Source organism: Petromyzon marinus, chromosome 11 (genome assembly GCF_048934315.1).
Source record: "Petromyzon marinus isolate PM22_M1 ecotype Great Lakes invasive population chromosome 11, UKy_Petmar_22M1.pri1.0, whole genome shotgun sequence".
In the NCBI taxonomy this organism is placed as follows: Eukaryota; Metazoa; Chordata; class Hyperoartia; order Petromyzontiformes; family Petromyzontidae; genus Petromyzon; species Petromyzon marinus.
The window spans coordinates 15,686,156-15,705,297 of record NC_133677.1 but is presented as its reverse complement, the minus strand read 5'-3'; the positions used below and the strand labels follow the sequence as shown (position 1 = coordinate 15,705,297).

Below are 19,142 nucleotides of genomic sequence, written 5' to 3'. Positions count from 1 at the left end.
GAAGAATTCCCTCATCCAAACTCTACACCATAGAGCTCGTTGTATTTCCGACCATCACCACCTAGCCAGTGAACTGGAACACGTACACAAAGCCCTCAAGATGAATGGATATTCAGACTACATAATCCGTAAAGCTTTCACCCCAACCGTTGGGAAAGAACCATCTGAGGACCCAATCAAAACCATCACCTTGCCATACATAACAGGGGTCACCAAAAAGATTTCCAAAATCATGAGCAAACACAAGATCCAGGTACGATACAACACAGTACATAAAATTCGTGATCTGATCCCATCTGTGAAGGATGTGATCCCTGACATGCAGTACCCAGGTGTCTACAAACTAAGCTGTGCCTGCGGCAGTAGTTACATTGGGGAAACTATGCGACATGTCTCGGACCGTGTTCGTGAACATAAGGCAGATCTGAAACACGGTAGGACCAATACCTCAGCCGTCGCTGATCATTGTTTTAATGCGGTGGGCTCACAAGAAATTGATTTCTCCAAGACGAAGGTACTCTGCAAACCCACTGGCTATCAACAAAGATTCGTTCATGAAGCCATCCAGATATATAGACAATTTCAACCTAGAAGATGGGTACAAACTGAGCAATCATTTGAAGGACGTTATTAACCAGTTTAAGTCATAATTGGCTGTGATGTTTCCATCCTACCTTCCGATGGTAGCAGTTATTTTCGACTCTCTGATTTTACATTAACAGGTTCACACTAACACAGCCGCCGTTTACATTGGCATGCTAATCTCTCACACTTTATCACTAGCCCCACCCACTTCGTTTGTGACCCTTGGGCTACACCCATTTCAAAACTTTATAACAGCCTGCCTCAGCAGCTTTTCCCCTCTTTTTTCTCATTGATTGCTTGTTGCGATCGAAACGTCGTGATATTTTTTTATTCACTTTATTTTCATTATTTATTCTATCTACATGACTTTACCGAAAGACCCAAAGAACACTATAATACTTGTCCCAGACACTCGTGGGTTGATTTCCAGCAGTATCCCTCCAACAGGCAATTCCTTTTGGAGTTTTGGTCAGTGTTATAGGCGACTTTTTTTGTTCATTTATACATTATCACTTTTACTGCCTTATGTTAAGTTCAGAGATTTTTTAAATTACCATTGGTTATAATTATTTACAAGTCATTGATGCTCATGTCCATATTTGTTGCGGACAGTAGTCAGGTTTTCAGTCGGTCGAGACCCTTCATCGGTAACCCGAAGAATCAATGTGTACACAGCGTGCCTCCTTGTCATCATACCACTTTATTAAACCCAGTGCCCACCCCTGGGTGTGGTTTCCTTCAGCAATATTCAGCAATGCACACGTTAAAATGCTTACATGTGTACCATGCCAACTCACACACCAACTGGAACAATTATACAATCCGACCATATTTTTAATTTACTGATTATATACACCATTGCAATTGTACAAACGTATACCGCATTGCATTTAGTTCACAGCGGTCCTAAAAAAACTGAAAAGGTACCTATATTATTGTAACACAGAGACGTCCACCATTTGAAATTGGGTACAGGTGAGAACTATAAATAATTGCTTTTTCTGCAGGGTATTGCACATGCAAGTATTGGTACGGCACAACATTTAACGTCGCCCAGCATCTTGATATACAGTTGCATTTAAACAGGTTTAGCAATCAAGATTATAGTGGGTATCCGTTTGTTCTTCAGCCGATGACAAAAGTGGCTTAGGCAAAAGCACGGCAGAATGCGTCTTATCCACAGAGATAGGGTGCTGTTGTGGATGACCAAATTGACAGAAAAGAGAAATTCCACAGGTTGAGTCTGATCGCCACGGGGATCCACAGAGCCACGAGCATCAGGCACGATACGCAAACACAGCGGGCTATGCCGACTAACGGCGTTGTCTGGGTGCAGCATCACCTTCACCCACTTAGTCATCATTACGCTTATTTACCAAAGAAAGCATCACTGGCAAGACTGTTCAGGATGGTCCTGCAAATAGGGCATCATGATCGCCATGTATATTCTAATTGAGTAATTTGCAGCTAAATAAAAAAATTGGACCACAACACCGGCACACTGGCCTACTCTTGCGGGATACTTCACGGTATCTTGAACGTCGATTGTGAAGCAGACGGCGCTGAGTATTGTTATGGTTAACACACAGCAGTATTACTCAGGGCGGCCGCTGGAATACGAACCGTGAAGCTTTTCAACAAGCGGTGACCGTGTCACCGCCTATTTCCCCTTTCACCTCCACGAAGCTCTGCAGGAGATACAGGTCAAGTAACAGACGTTCCCTCTGATCTGCAGCATCATGGGCCATAGGGAATTGCTTGCAACATCGAGGCACATTTCCTGGGTTAGCTCAAGAATTACCCATTGGAATATCCCATGTTTAGTAATGTTGTATCAAGGACAGGACCTATGTTAATATTCTCATATCGTGCATAACAAGGGCATTCTCATTTTACATTGCTCCTCTCCATACGATTCCTATGAAGTGGCAGCATACCCATTGCCTTCAATGGAGGAGGCCACTGTTTGAATAAAATATCTGATGAATACAGGTCATCACTTGGGTGAGTATTGCATTCAATGTGCGAACCTCCCGACTTTCATGAACCAGTTTAAATTTCCACCATTCGCCTTGCGCCTCGGACAGGCACGCGGGAGAGAGACATTGCCGCGCCCCCTGGGGGAGTTGCCAGCACTTGACAACCGACTGCAGCACAGAGACTGCGGTTTGCTACCGCTTCCGCCAAAGATTTTAACGCTTCACGAATCTTGGGAGCTCTGCGCACAACTGGGAGAACCGCAGGTCTGCTGACCCCTGTGGGCAGCAGGATTTGTGACCAGTATGGAATAAACCAACGAAGTTCTACTGCAATCAGGAAAGACATAAGCCACTCACAAAAACTCCTTGCATTATTTCCTAAACAAATGCATATGTTATGTAAAACGCTAAGGTACATTCATTATAAGGTCAGTTCACAATATTCTACCCAATCACATTGATGTCACACCTATTATATAAACCGAGTTATGATTAAAACCACATTTAAAATTAAATTAACGCCTTGGAGGCCTAGGTTTGATTGGGAGCGCTCGTCCTCAGAAAGCACTCCGAGTGATCTCCTGGTGACTTCGCACCACGACGGGGGAGCCTTCTGCCACGTTGTGATGCAAAGCACAACTGCAACGTGAGGGATTTTCATGAAAGCCACGAACCCCTCAATCTCTGAGCGTCGCATTAGCTGGAGCGATTTGCATTGTACAAGGTGGAGAACCGCAATGAGGATCTAATGTTGTGTTCTACAGTTTTGGAAATCTAGTCGTTTGATGCTTGTGCAAACTGCACCCCTAGCTCCAACCCACGTTGGGCTCGGAGGACAATTGAAATTTGCAATAAATGTAACATTTAAGGCTGGAAAATGGGGCATTTCTCTCAATTGAGATTTGTCTGAATGTGGCTATTCTGCCCTTTTCAACCAACAATTAATCAATGAATGTGTTGAGCTTCTTCACTTAGTTGATCTTCTTGCTCAGCTCAGTGAATAATTAATGCTCCTAAATAGTTCATAAAACCTGACCTTGGAGCAGCGATGACCCTTTAAAGTCTCCGTGGTCCCACATTAAATAAATGGTTATTGCTAACAAAACTGAAAGAACAAAACTTGAATAGAGAAAACACTTTTAAACAGCAACAGAACAGAAAAACAAACACTTCCTGATCAATAACAAGTAATTTTCCCTGAATAAAAAGAAGTGCAAGATAGTACAGTATTCTACATTTATTTAAAAAGCTGCTAACGGGAATTCATTTGGATGAAGGGTGTCTGCTGCGATGCCGAGAGCATTAGTGAACCCATTCCTTCACGAGTCGTAAGTCCCACCCAGCAGTCTGTGTTGTCAGCAAGGCACGATTCCTGATGCGGCTCCCGGCATTCACGGAGACGATCATCGTGGCGCGTGGGCGGCGAGGGAGGTGCTGCTGGAGCTGCCCCGGGGGGCTCAGTGCCTCAAGCTGGGGCTGTTGGCCTTGCTGCTTCTGCCCGAGTCCCTGCAGTCCCTTAGTAGGGTGGCGAGTACCTGCCCTCGCCAAACACAAACCACCACCACCCGCCCCCCCATCAACACTCGTGAAATGTGCGCCACTTCCCAAGGACAACTTAGAAAATGATCGTTTTTGTTATTATTACTACACTTGTTTACCCAGGAAATCCTCAAGAGGGTCCTGCTAAGTTTTCGCAGGAGGGGGCGATGATTGTACCTCCAATTAGCACGGTTGGCTACATACGTTGCAAAAGAAGTGCAACGTACATACACAGCCGAGGATAACCCCAATTGAGTAGTTTGTGGAAAATGTTTCAAATTTGGCCGATGACGCCGGCACACAATGCCCTACTCTTGTGTATGACGTCGCCGGATCTGTAACTTCCACTGTGAAGCCGACGACGCGTCATATCATTACCGTTAATACACCCAGCGCAGTAGTAATTGTGGCGGTTGACGAATTAGAACCGTGAACCTCTGCAACGATCGGTGATTGCGCTACCATGAGGCCGCGACACCGCCCGCGTTAGACCTCGTGCAAGGAACGCGTGTCGCTCACGCGAGGTTCTTGGCGGGGCCCGAGTGTAACGGACACTCTGCGGTGTGGCGCAGAGGGCGGCCCCTGTACCTGGCTCCACTTCTTGTTGCGGCTCTGCAGCTGGATGGCCGAGATGGAAGAGAAGAGCTCGCTGGCCTGCAGGTCCTCGGGGAGGCGAGTCAGCAGCTGGGCCATGTGGATGAAGTCCATGTGCAGCAGCACGTCGTCGTACAGGTGCAGGATGGCGAGCGCCGTGCGGAATAGGAACTCCTCGCCATCACGGCAGAAGATGTCCCAGACGCGGCACGCAACGTCCAGGGGCAGCGACTTGCTGTAGAGGGTGAAGATCCTGCACGCATCACGCGGCGGAGAGGGCAGTGCAGGAACATCCACACCGAGCCCTGTCAGCAGCGACATCAAGAAGGAGTACTACTCTGCGGGAAGTCAACAGCAGCTTTACTCTGAACAGGTGCACCCCCACCACAGGAATGTACACAGAGGGTTGTAAAAGGGTCATGAGCACCACACCTAGCATGACCGAGTGGAAAGCCACTCTCCTTATTTTTACATTTACATATACATATATATTTAAGAGTGTAGTGATGCTGCGTTTGTATTCATACCAGTCGATCAAATAAATATCTGGAGTCAAATTGTTCTTCTTGAAATGTGAAAAGAGCTGTGGGAGGGTTTCTTCAAAGAAAACTTCAAAGGCTGCAAAGTAAGCGAGCATCTGCAACAGACGCGCACAAGTCAATCAGGGAAATGTCTTTTCTGCAGGCTGTGCACAATTCTTACACACCCCCAGTATCTCTACCTCAATTCATACTTCCACTAACTGGCAAATTCAAATTACTTTCATCGCAAGAAACAGCAAAGGCCGCACTGAGGGACGCGCACTGTGCACGTGTGTGTAAGCGCGCATGTCTGCTCGACACACCGAGACCAAGTGGCAGGACCTTGCATGTATATGGTCTGCCTTGGTATCAGCGTGAGGGAGTTCTGAGTTCCCACAGCTACCGACCGACACATCACCACCCGTAGCCGATCGCCTGCTCTCACAAGTCGCCGGCAGGGGAGTGTCAGCCCGCGGTCAGCAGATAAAGGGAGAGACCCTTGGGTGCAAGCGGCTGCCTTGGCAGTGCTCGGAGGTAGGGCGTCAACTGGTTAATAGCTGCCGTTAAACGTACCAGTGGCCAATGCCTTGTAATGGCTTGCCAAGTTATGGAAGTTTAACACGGGTGGACTTTCGCGACCAATATAATGGTTCATAATTGATATTTGCGTCGGATCGCGTAAGCAAAATGTGTTGTAAACCCTCCTCCACTCGACACAGCCAAGTAACAACGTGTGCGGATGACTCTCCCAACAATGCAGTGGTGCTGCTGAAGCAGTGATAAATTGACGCGTTTTTTCACGTGTCGGGTGGAGGAGGGCACACGGCACAAATTTGACTTGCACGAACCGACCCGAATATCAATTATGATCTTACAGAAGTTGTGATTATTAATAGCCTACATAAAGAGGTGTTACAGAATTAATTACGGCATGCGATTAGAATAGCGGACAACCGCAGAAAAGGGAGCTCTCGTTTGTTCCCGGTGATGTGCCGTGAATTAGTTTCAGTCTCCAGCGCACACACCAGGCCATGGTCAACGCGGAAAAAGGCCATCTGGCAGGGTCGGTTCAGTAAGTTGGCAAAGGCAATGAAGGCATCGGCCGTGTCCATATTCAGCAGCAGCACAGCAGCAATGAAGGACATGCCCTGCACCTGAAAAACATGCAGCGTTACACCACAGTCCTACAGCGCACAGTTACAGCACAGGGCATCAAAATGTGTTAATCACTTAAGTCAATACTGTAATTCATAAGTTCACAAAGCATTAGTCTAAACAATACAACAAATTAACCTCGAGGTTAGACAATAAGCAGCATGGTGTAGCACATTAGTAGAATGTGGCGATCCACACTATAGACAACAAGATTTTTTTCCGGGAACTTATCAGTTTTCGTGTTGAAATGAGAGCAAGTGATGACATGCATGTAACTGCCTCGTAGATAATTCCCATTTATAAAACGAAAAATTCCACTATCAACTTCCCGGCAGAGACCACGACAGCTACTGATGGCCGTGGAAGTGAATGTATACATTTAATTTATATGGCGCTCTCTCGACTAACAAAACAAATTCGAGTGCAGATTCCCCTGTTCCACATGCGGAACAAGCGGACTCAACACCTGGCTCGGCGATGGGCGTTCATTTGCTAGGCGGGGGCGGGAATAGCCATGCGAGTAATTTTAACGGGAATTTCACATTTTTACTCATTTGAAGCGATTGTGGCAAGGCGAGAGAACGTGACCCGATGCTGTTGATTTTCCGTCCGGGTTCGGGAAAGACACCGCCAAGCACACGGCGAGGCCGGGGCAACTCACGTAGCCCACGTCCGGCCGGTAGCAGGTGTAGGCGCCCAGCACACTGTGCAGTACGTCGTGGTAGGGTCCACCCTGCAACAACACGGGACACACAAACAACTGCTGGAGAGCTCATTGGATTCCTCCAGTATAAATTAATATTCTGATTATGAAATATTCCGATTCTGATCTCTCCACCATGACCACCGCCTGGCAGGTGCACAATAACTACCGACACCCCTTCAATCAACACCACCACGTTTGACTTTCTAACTCTTCTCAGTTTGTGAAACGCGCGTGAGCTGCTGGAGGTAAACCCCCGTAGTCTTAATATTTGGGAAACCACACACCTAACACTTCTGTAACAAAACGAGGCAAATTATGTCACGGTTTAAAGACTGCCTCATCAGAGGTGCAATTATCCTGGGTGCAATGAGTTGGTTAGGATTCAGGTGAGGGCAGGGGGTCGGCAACCTGCGGCTCCGGAGCCGCATGCGGCTCTTTAAGTACTGCTTCTTGACGTTATTTATTAAGGACTGTCTCCTATTCACATGCATTGGCGGCTCTTAAAATATTGAGTTTACAGAATTCGAACAATATGGGTATTATTATTTTCGTTGCCAACTCCTGGGTTAGGATTTTGGGTTGCGATAAACTCTTCTGTGTGAGGGTTTCCAACTATTAAGTTCCGAGGAGAAATCGCATGTCCTGCAGTAACCCCAACAACATAAACGGCTCAACGGTGTTTACTGGAAGCAAAGAAGAGATTTCTATAAATATGCCGTGCGTCTCTCCGCTAATCAGATGAATGCCATAGTGGCTAGTGAGCTGAACACCTGACTGTGGTTTAACCTTGTAGTTACTACACCGAAACCTTGGCCATCGAGGTTTCCCCAAAGCGGATTTGACTATTCACGCAAAATCGATTGAGATACAGGTTTGCCAATCGCACCCCTTTGCCTCGACCATTCGCAGTTAACCGCAATATTCTTGTTTGCATCGTAACTGTACTGCTTGCAATTATGCTGCTGCGGAGGAACACACGCGCCGTCTCATCTCCGTCTTGTCTCCCAAGCGGCGCATCGCGGGTACCACTTCACGTGCTCCCAGCATCCTCCAGTGAGGCAGTGAGGTTCAGATACACGATTTTTGTTTATTTATCAGTGCTCTTATTGTTTTGCAATGGGCCCCTAAAATAAAATTAAGTGGTAGTGAATCTTCGTAGTTTGTTTGTTTTTAAACTGTATAATATTTACTGGACAGTACATGTCATTAACCTTATTTTCAGGTTTACTTTTACATGTACAGTACAGTTCGGTACACTATATTAAATATTTTCATTCTATACATTGACCGTATCAGTTGTATTTAACAATATAGAAAATATTAATTATATTTTACATTAAAATACTTCCCTTTTCATGTTTGGGTTAACATAAGGAACATAAAGTAAAAGCAGCGAAGTTGTATAAAGAAACGTGAACCAAACCCGATATTTCCCATGTGCCTTTGAGTTTGCGGATTTGCCGATTGCGGCTATTTTCTGAGAACGCAACATCTGAGATGGGCAACGTTTTGGTGCTTACAGCTCGGAGCGTGAACTATCCAAAGTGAGCCGTTGAGATAAAATGCTGAGTTGCTTTTCTCATACGAGGAAACGTAGGAGATACTCCGGGTTACACAGAGGTCACGAGTCACGGTAAATTTTGCAATGACAAACTACGTGTCAAACTGCAGTGTTCTTACCGAGGAAAACACAACTACACTGATTCTCGAAGGGCTGAGTACTGTGATGCGCATGCAACTTTTTGAGGCTCAGTTTTTTTATTCATATAAAACTTCGTGCTTCCTTGTGGACCAGCAAATGCTTTCTGTTGACCGCCACGAGACAACATCTGGCAGAGCCAAAACTGCGCGTTCCCTGCTCAGTAGGGACGCCACCAACGGCTGCGGACAACAGTGCTAGCTGAGCGGTCAAACAACCAGACATTCTCGTCCCGGCGACAAAAGTTGAACACAGTTGACCAATAGTGTGCAGGTGGAGACAGTAGTTAAAATGTCGCTAAAACCTAAGGCAGCGGTTGAGATTCTCCATGCCTGTGCGCGGCTATTGTTTCCAGAAGGCAATCGCTTATTTTATCGGGCGTTGGGGGCGGCCTGAGGAGGAAACGCACCTTCTGGAAGATGCAGAGCGTGGGGAAGGTGCGCGAGATGTCGAGTTTGATGAGCTCCAGGCTCGCCTCTCGGTCGGCCTCCGCCGTGGCAGCAACAACAGCAACAACAGCCTCTGCACCACCCCCGCAGAACAGTGCGTCAATGCCTTCCATTGAAATAACATCTTCATGGACACGTACGTCATTGGAACGGAACCGGAAGGAAAACTAAAATAAAATAACTTTATCGGTACCGAGGCTCCCACAATGCCATGCGGGAGGGCGTGTGGCAGTTTGGCGCCAGCTATCGTAGAGTGCGGTCATGTCGCTGCAGTCCTCTACGGTCAGCACAATGTCTTAAAAAACAACGGCAACATGCCTCTCTAAATAAAATTTACGCTAACCGCTTGCATGTTCCTAGATTCAGCGGTGAACGGGACCCCACCCTGCAAATTGCAGACGTCTCGGAACAGGAAAGGGTGATGTGACGCTTGTTTACCCAGGAAAGTCTTAGCAAGTCTCAACTCCAGGGGGCGATGTCACCATGTCTACTCCCTCGAGTAATTTTCAGGTAACGTTTCAGCATGTTTTAGCTATTGTAGGAAACTGGAGAAACCGGAGGAAATCAATTTAGAGCAGGGGGAGAATGTACAGAGTGTACACAGAAGGCAGCCTGGGTTAGGAATTGAACCCAGGCCCTTCTTGCTGTGTGGCACGAGCGTTACCAAGGCACTACCTTGCCACCCTCCTAATTTGCATTTTGTCTGTCTCGTCCATTAACACTCACATTTTAAATTATCTCAAGTTTAATTTACAGGTTTATATGTGGCACTGACTGCGTTTTTCCAAAAGTACAGTTTTTTGTATATTTTTTTCCAAATGTTAATAGAATGTTGACAAACATGTCATGCTGTGGACCAAACACGTGGAAATGCAGCCACTGGTGCCTCTATCATTAGGAGGCGACGCCTGTGAGTGGAGGGGATAATTGATCCTTATGGCGAAACCCCAGGGTACCAAATAATACAAAATGGATGAGGCAATTAAATATTTTATTTCTGGGAAACTATTTTTTCCAAGGGTGTACTTAACTCCACGACTGGGGTACCAATAAATCCGAAATAAAAAAAATTAAACTTTGAATAGCGCATCGTGTACAGCTCATCGAGATGAGTCGATTGCCGCATCGCCGACCATCAACAGACTAAAAATGACTGCATCACGGACATTATGCGAGAGCCGGTGTACTATGGTACCCCGGGGTACCGGCATTGTGGTTGTGATTATTTTTTTAGATTTATTTTATTGTTTATGTTTCAGAGCCACAAATCGAACAAGTGAAGGAGTTCTAGATTTAAAGCTTCCGTGACTGCAAGGATCCATACTCTTTGGTTCTAGTGGGTAAAGTCACGTAGGTAAAAAAATAAAATAACAAAAATCGCGATGTTTCGGCCACAACACAAGCGGCCTTCATCAGGTGAAGGGACGAGACTGTCTGGAGGACAGCGCTGGAGTGAAAAAAGCCACGCTCAGATCACGACCTTTAAGCTGTGTGAGAAGAAACAAAGTGCCTTGACAAAGGAATTAGCATATAATTTAGCATTGAAATGGCTGAGTGATTAGCTTGTGACTGGTCACAGAAATGGCTATGTTAAAGTTAAAGCATACACATCCGCAAAGGCACCCCTTGACAAAGAATTAGCATAGAATTTAGCATTGAAATAGCTAAGTTAAAGTATACACATCTGCAGAGGCACCTCTTGACAAAGGAATTAGCATAGAATTTAGCATTGAAATAGCTGAGTGATTAGCTTGTAACTGGTCACAGAAATAGCTATGTTAAAGTCAGAGCATATACATTCACCGAGGCACCTAGTAAAAATCAAACAGGAGAATTTAGCGAAACACAATCACGCTCAGACCGCGGACCTTTAAGCTGTGTGCGAGCAAACAAGGTGTCCTGACAAAGAAATTAACATAAAAATTAGCATTTGATTGGTCTACAATCCCTCGCAGCCACACCCCTCAATGGGCAAGGGGCATAAAAGGGGACCTCCCACAAATTTTACGACCACAGTACGGATCTGATTTACAATCATGGTTACATAGGTCATGATACAAACAGTGAGTATTCATGCATGTGCTTTATATGTTAAAGGAAGTGGGAACCATTGAAAAAACTAAATAACAAGACTACATTCTTTTGTGAACAAAAATAAAAGGAAAAAAAATTGTCACTAACAAATAAACACAATGAGCAACCGGAATTTTATGCTCCAAATAAGCTCCAGCTCAAACATCTCTGACAATTATTTACGACGGCTACACCTATCAAGGAACTTGAGTTTCAAGAGTGAACGTAGCTGTCTCAAGGTCATCAACAAATTAATTCCCAAAGCTAACGTGAAAGCGATTCCACAGCGAGGGAGCAGCCACCGAGAAAGACATTTTTTCTGCAGACCGAATCGAACCTGGGGGGTTTCTAAGAGGAAGTCAGAGGAGCTTCTTCGGCTTAGTTTATATTCTTTCGGGGTCAACTGATCCATCTAGTATTGATCAGATTTATCCAAGAGGACCTTTAAAATAAACAAAGCCCAGTGGGATGCTTATATGAGCAGAGAGAGTTTCAAGTTGAACCAATGTAATTGTCACAATGGTGGGTACTGAAGGGAGCATCCAGAACAAAGCTAAGAGCTGAATTGGTAGAGTAAGTTTAGCTTCTTTAATGCAACCTCAGAAGCAAACTGATATTATCACACTTCTACGGGGAAGTTACCGTTGTAATTATGTGTAAGATGTGCCCTTTTTTGAGCTGCCGTTTTGTAGTTACAAGAGGTGGTCATTTTTTGAGCTGCCGTTTTGTACGTGTAAGATGTGCGTGTTTGAGCTGCCGCTCTCGCTCTGGCCCCTCCCGCCCTCCAACCGTATTTCCTATTTAAGCTTCTGTTCATCCCTCCGGCCCCCCCCTCTCTCTCTCTCTGCCTCCCTGTCCGTCTTTCCTCCCTCCTTACCTCTTGGTGGACTTGTTTATGTATTTCTACTGACCGTGTACCTCGTATTTTTCATTCTATCTATGCTGGTATGTGCAATCCAAAGGTTGAACACGAAATTTAACACTCTTCTGAATTCGTGGTCCGCCAGGAAGTGTCTAACTGTGTTGTTGGCCTGACTGGATGTGCTTCACATGTTTTTTCAGGTTTGTTGAATTCTCGTCTCTCATCTTTTTGTTGTATTTACCTCCGTGATTTGTTCTTGACACCTGATGAAGATCGCTTGCGTTGTGATCGAAACGTCGTGATTGTTTTTTGTTTTAATATAATTTTATTGTATTTCTACATACGTGACTTTACCGAAAAAAACAATCAGTAATGCACTACTTTGGTGGCGATTACGTCCATGTTCGGGTCCATGCCCTGTAATCGGCTGGACTGTATTTTGCCACCAATGTAAATCATAAACTAAATAACCTGGGACCACTAAAACAAACCCTAATCCTGGCCTCTCTCAATGCATTGGGTGAGAGGGAAAACTCCCAACTCCCTGTGTTAGGAGTGCCAGCAAGGCTGAGATTTCCAATGGCCTCATGGTGAATTCTACGGTTACCTTCAGCTTCAACGTTGGAGCTCGTCTCACTGAAGCTTTTCCACCGTTCTTCTGCTCGAGAAAGGAAGATCTCGTACAGCTCTGAAACGAGCGGAGAGGACACGTGATTTTTAGAGATCCGTCAAGAGTGAGCTCTCGATTCACATATCGGCAGATTGAAAATTTATATTTTAAAGTAAATAAACTATTTATATTGTATCAATATAAAAGGCTCGCTCAGCTATATAGCTCTCTTTCAGCAGCAGCCTGGCCACAAATGATCGCTCAACAAAGTGGCTTATCATGTGCAAATTTATACCGGCCAAATACTTTAAAAGCATGTTTCTAAATCATTGCATTGTTCCATCCTTATTCACACGGCGATGCCTCACAGGCCAGTCCCGCACTTCTCTCCATCGGCAATAATAACAGAGCTCCGACCCGCAAGTCTCTGTTGCTCTCTCAGTTATATTTGTGCAGAATACTGACATCAGTGGTTCGGAACTGGTGGGGGGGGGTGTGTGGAACCACGTGGCCGCCACAGCAGTGAGAGTGCGGCAGAGGATGCGGCATGCCGGTGCACTGGCACGGCATGCCGCTGACCGTGTGTGATGTTGAGCTCATTGCCGATGGCCAGCCTCCACACTCTGCCCCGCACGCTGGGAGGGATGCCTTGCCACCAGAGGTCCTTGGCTTTCCGGGTCTGCCTCCTAAATGTAGAACGTTCTCACGTCAACATCACCAACGTCTCACATTCGCTTCGTTTGTAATGCTGGCACCGTGTGACATAGTCTATGACTATAATAGACCGTTGCCGGTGTCACGGTGATATTGTTGGTTCGCCAGGTCACGAGTGCTCATATGGTGGTTTTAGTCGTGTGAGAACGAGGCAACCTTTCACCTGAGGCGAAGCATTACTAGAATTGACCATCTTTAAACGGTCAGTCACCCGATACGTTTCCACAACTTCGAACGACAAGTCTCACACACGGTATCTTATAAATAGTAACATACAAACATGTACCCACTCGCATCAATGTCAAAGCGCATTCCCGGACTCATGCACTCTCGGATAAGGCTATCTTGGCCACCGTTGGCCCTTAAGGCTGATTTGCTTCTTTGTCCAGATATGGGGAAGTTCCCACTCCGCCACAGTAGTGCGAGGCCCGTTGGATTTCGCACTTTTTACCCTGAACATCTATGAAAAAGAGCTTCATAGCTCATCAGATTTCTCCATAGTAAATAAAGATCGTGATTCGTCTTCAGGGTTCTGGGAGTTGGTGAGACCACTCAGCCTTCTAACGCCCCTGTTATCAGACATCCCCTCACACCTCTGCACTCCAGTAGATGGCATTCCTCACGATCACAAAATCTATGTGGCCAATATTAAACCACCTCACCACAGTGTACTTATGCTGAGATGCAGTACACAGAAATCCCCAAGCACCCCTTCTCATTCACAGTACCACAATCACCACGCTCAACAGTACAATATTGGACTTAACGGCACAAGTCGGACAATGACGGCAGATTATTGGCTTGTGTGTGCTCAGCTGCCCCGCTTGCACCGCTGCTTTCCCCCACAGGATGGCGCTCAAGGCGGCCTCTTTGCGCTCGCCCCACTGCTGAAGCGTTTTCTCATCATCTCACGTGTCTGCTCCCCGAGCAGATGGCCAAGCATTCAACTTGGCTGTTCTCTGTGGTCGGCTCCTCTCTCCACTGCTGGCTGGATGTTGGGCAGAGCTGCTAGTGGCTGGTGTCCTGCTGCTGTGGTCTCATCCCGCCTCTCAATTGCGTGAGAGGGGGTTCCAATACATATGAAACTAGGGCTGGGTTTGGCACAGTCCATAGGTTAATTTCCTGATGAAATTTAGCCCTGCACCTGTTCTGAATATTACCGCATGGGTTCCTGCAGCTAATTCTTTCACTCACAGTGCATGCTGCATGCCGAATGAATTGGCGACCTGAATAAGGCTCCTCAATTCCTTTATCCCCTGCCAAACCCAGAACCTGTGCCACTTCACCATCCCTCTTTTCAAATACGTGGTCGACGCCCATACACCCTGTATTGGGATTGAACCCACACTATATGCAGCGCTCCACTCTCACCTGAGTAATTATAATATTACACCTCTCGGCTTTATTGTACCACGTACCACATCTAAGGTGCTTAATTAACAAAAAATAAAGGTATCTGCCGACCTGGCTATCGCTGCGACCAAGGTCTACTTGTTCCCTCGGTACAGGGGCAGTGAGAGCAGCAATGTCACGGTGAGCAGACCCATGTGATCGGTCCCGTTTCCTGTAACATCACAGCATGGCGGGAAGGGTATCATGGGAACTCACGTGCGGTCCCAGTGGGGCAGAATTTCCGTGTTCCACACGGCAACCGAGATGGAGATGTTCTCCTCCTGCTTGCACCGCTCCTTCAGCTGCTTCTTACGCCTCTGCATTTCTCGTACCTCTGCACACGGACGACAGCGAGCCCCGGAGAGCCACAGCAGGAGTCCATGCGGCTGCTGTTCCAAGGACGCACCACTGGAAAGCTTCCCGTTGCTTCACACACACACACTCTACATTACCATGTAAGGAACAGAAACAATAAACACATTCGCACAAATTTACCGAGGAAAGCCTCAAGGAGTCTCAAAGACTCAAGCTTGTTTGGGATGAATGGGCAATTCCACAATGAGTACATTTGTGGAGGTAAGTGGGGAGCCTGGAGGAAACCCGAGCTTTTGACTGTCTTGAGATGCAACTGCATGTCCAGATGCAGTCCATAAACAGTAATTTTGTAGAGAGGTGTAGAGTGAGATGAGAGGGGAGAGGTAGGAGAGTGTGTGGAGGGGAGTAGAGTGAGATGAGTTGGGAGAGGTAGGAGAGTGTGTGGAGGGGAGTAGAGTGAGAGGGGAGAGGAAGGAGAGTGCGAGGAGGGGAGTAGAGTGAGATGAGTTGGGAGAGGTAGGAGAGTGTGTGGAGGGGAGTAGAGTGAGATGAGAGGGGAGAGGTAGGAGAGTGTGTGGAGGGGAGTAGAGTGAGATGAGAGGGGAGAGGTAGGAGTGTGTGGAGGGGAGTAGAGTGAGAGGGGAGAGGAAGGAGAGTGCGAGGAGGGGAGTAGAGTGAGATGAGAGGGGAGAGGTAGGGGAGAGTGTGTGGAGTAGTGAGATGAGCGGGGGGAGGTAGGAGAGGGGTGAGTCCATGGAGAACCTTGTAGACAGTGAGTAGTATTATCTTGAAATTCAGTCAATTAGGAATCGACTCCTACATCGTAGCACCGGTTTGTCACAATTCATGAACCCAAACCCACCGGTGAATGTTGACTTGCCGAATAGAGTGTGTACTTTGTGTGGTGTATGGTAAGTTCTCACTTAACGCGTTCTCAGTTCTTCTATTCGGAAACATTTTCCCACAACGTCGAATGCGCCCGTTATAACACGGTTTCTGAGTGGTCGACAACTGCTTTCTCGAGCTGCGCAGCTGAGCGGTGTAATACAGTAAACGGAATGATACAGTGCGCGGCGTCGTACCCTCATCTCAGTTATTTCTCCCACCATGTGATTACTACAGGCTGATTTACAGTGCATACGTGATCGGTACAGTAATTCCTCGCTAAACGCTTTTTCGTTTAATGAAGGCACTTTTCTCAGAAATGCATCGACCGCATCAAATGAGGAATTACTGTATACATGAATGGAATCAAAATGGAAAAAATGTTATACACAACCAAGAGGTTCACGAGTTCCAATGTACGCCCCACCTCTCTTCTTGGCCTGCAGCACCATCTCATCGTACAGCTGCTGGTGTCTCTCTGCCTCGTCCGGGGGCTTGGCGGGGAGGTGACTGAGGATAGACACGCATGTGGCAGCCCCCAACACAGCATCAAGGAACGCGGCGCACAATCATGCCACACCGCATTCGGGAGCTTTAATCACGAGTCATGACCGCATTTATCATCGTCGCTGACAACACTAATGACGGGAATGATTGGGGGAATACACCCATGATGGAAGTAAAACTAAACTTTTATATTATTTATTTTACCAGGCACGGCCTAGTGAGCAATACAGCTCTTTTTTAGAAGCAACCTGGTCACAAATGAGAGCTCAACCATGTATGTATGTGTGTATGTTGAGCTTTCTTCGCACCGTATGTAGCCAACCATGCTAATCGGAGGTGTGAAGTGGCTTATAATGTGGACATTTATAGCAGCCAAATACTCTAAATGCGTGTTTTTCAATGTGGAGGGAAAAACTGGAGGACATGGAGAAAAATACTCGTGACCACGGGGAGAGAAAGAGACATGCAAACTCCAAATATATAGCAGGCATCAGGGTCGGGATGGGACGCACGACCTCCTGTATACCAGGCACGGTAGGTAACCTCTCGCCACCATGGTGTCAAACTGCACTTGGCTACGAAGGGAAAGTCAACACAATCAGAAAATCATAGGAAAAAATGGGCTGAGTCCAAGACAACAGTCTCAGAGATATCACACAAGCGAAAAGGGTGTGCATGGGCACTTGGGCCCATGCTGGCCGCTGTCAGAGATGCACAGATGCAAGGTCTGGTCTCTGCGAACCCTTCGTCCCTCACGAGCTACCAAGCTGAGGATGGTGTCATGCAGGAATAATGAAAGGGAACAATCCAAACTAAAGCCCATGATGAAATTGGTGTTCTGAATTTGTAACCACACGCTTCTGACTCGGAGATCACATTTGCTACCTCGAGACTCAAACCAAAATCTAAATAGCTCTTGGCTCATTAACACTTAGGGCTGGCCGGCAGGGATTTTAAACTTCATTCACACGCATCACAATGGCTCTAGAGTGCAGCCACTGCGACATCCTTAAGCGTTCATGAAATATCAACGCGGTGCAATCACTGCAGCGTGATGACAAAGTACCTAGATGTGATTTTAAACTTTATTTTTGTAAGCTTAACGAAGAGCTGTGAACGTCATGGGCTACGTCTCCCAGAGCGGTTCTGCTGGGATGCGGCGGCGGTGGCAGCCGCGCACTCACGCGGGGCGGTTTTCCAGGATGAGCGCTGTCGTGGACAGGGGCTCGAACTCCAGGGGCCTCCTCACCACCGGTGGTAGTGGTGGCCCTGACAGCACCGCTGACGAGCGTCGCGCGCGATCCTCGTACTCCTGTAGGACGGTGCAGGCGGCGTGAGCTCCTCAACCACACCTCCCTCCTCGCTCACACGCCCTCTCGCTCACTCGCTCCCTAGCTCCATCTTTCACTTACTCGCCCTCTCACTCACTCGCTCCCTCCCTCTATCCTTCGCTCACTCGATCCCTCCCTAGCGCGCGCACTCACCCTCTCACTCAATTGCTCCCTAGCTCCATCCTTCGCTCACTCACCCTCTACCTCCTTCTCTTAGTCTCTCTCACTTGCTTGTTCCCTCCTCCCTCGCTTCCTCTCTCACCATGCAGTGAATAGCAAGAGCATGGTAGCATTGGTGCTGTTTTGACTCCACAGGTTGTATCATGCAACTGACATGGCAGAGATTGGATGTTGACAAAATTATATCCTCTGTATTTGACACATCGCTGTATTTACTCCGTGTCACACGATAGATATTGCAGTCATTAATCATTAGGAGCACGGTTGGTAATCATATTGTTGGCAGTGGCTCCCAAGCTGTGGAACAAGGACCACTGGGGTGCTCCGTAGCACCGTAGGAAGTGGTTTGCGGAACTCTTGCAGACAAGACTTCTATCACTATAAACCAATTTACCACCCACTGCACAGTGGTCCGCCAACACGGTTTGAAGGGCCGACTGTGTCCATGGGAGCAGAACCGTTGGAAGCCACTGCTCTGTGCGATTGGCCTGCTTTACGTAATGGCTGCATTGGCAAAGTTTTTGGAGCTCTGCTCTGCTGTGTGTAAAGGTGTTGCCATCATGTAAGTGTGCTGTGGTCTCTTTTGTACAGGCAATGCTTTCTTAAGCCACATTTGTATGTTGTCATTATAGTCGAACTCAACATTTTCATACTGTCCAGTCCACAACCGAGAGAAACAAACGGAGACAGAGAGACTGACAATGCGGAAACTAAAAGCTCCTCCAATCTGTGGCACACGGCTAATCTTTCCGGCGCAGATTTCGGGGTAATCCGTGGTCGCCGCGGTTACAGGATCTATGAGCAGTTCCCCCACATCACCGAGGATTCATGGAGTTCGACTGTGATGGCAAATGTGGTGACTTTTCTTTAATATTCATCTCACGAGCTAACTTAACAAAACTAACCTCGCTTGCCATTCGGAGTTAGCATGCAAATGTATATTTCATTCGGTCAACGTGTGACCGAACTCTAAAATAAGCCTTGGATGGAGCTCAATTACATTGGCAGCACTGAGAGCCAGGTAAAAGTCCGTTGGGCTACACATA

General features: G+C 46.9%; 1 protein-coding gene across 9 annotated transcripts in view; it reads right to left on the bottom strand.

The window, feature by feature from the left end:
* Positions 1 to 1,265: 1,265 nt before the first annotated feature.
* Positions 1,266 to 19,142, bottom strand: part of LOC142924292 (TBC1 domain family member 14-like) — a 37,252-nt gene continuing 19,375 nt past the window's right edge. For all 9 annotated transcript variants that reach the window (XM_076066414.1, XM_076066415.1, XM_076066411.1 and 6 more), the window contains 11 exons: positions 17,770 to 17,897; positions 16,506 to 16,588; positions 15,095 to 15,212; positions 13,352 to 13,458; positions 12,770 to 12,850; positions 9,188 to 9,300; positions 7,035 to 7,106; positions 6,244 to 6,372; positions 5,225 to 5,334; positions 4,692 to 4,950; positions 1,266 to 4,099 (listed from right to left, as the gene is read on the bottom strand). In XM_076066414.1, the coding sequence (XP_075922529.1) occupies positions 4,022 to 4,099; positions 4,692 to 4,950; positions 5,225 to 5,334; positions 6,244 to 6,372; positions 7,035 to 7,106; positions 9,188 to 9,300; positions 12,770 to 12,850; positions 13,352 to 13,458; positions 15,095 to 15,212; positions 16,506 to 16,588; positions 17,770 to 17,897 (1,278 nt within the window). In that variant the 3' untranslated portion in view covers positions 1,266 to 4,021. The remainder of the gene's footprint in view (positions 4,100 to 4,691; positions 4,951 to 5,224; positions 5,335 to 6,243; positions 6,373 to 7,034; positions 7,107 to 9,187; positions 9,301 to 12,769; positions 12,851 to 13,351; positions 13,459 to 15,094; positions 15,213 to 16,505; positions 16,589 to 17,769; positions 17,898 to 19,142) is intronic.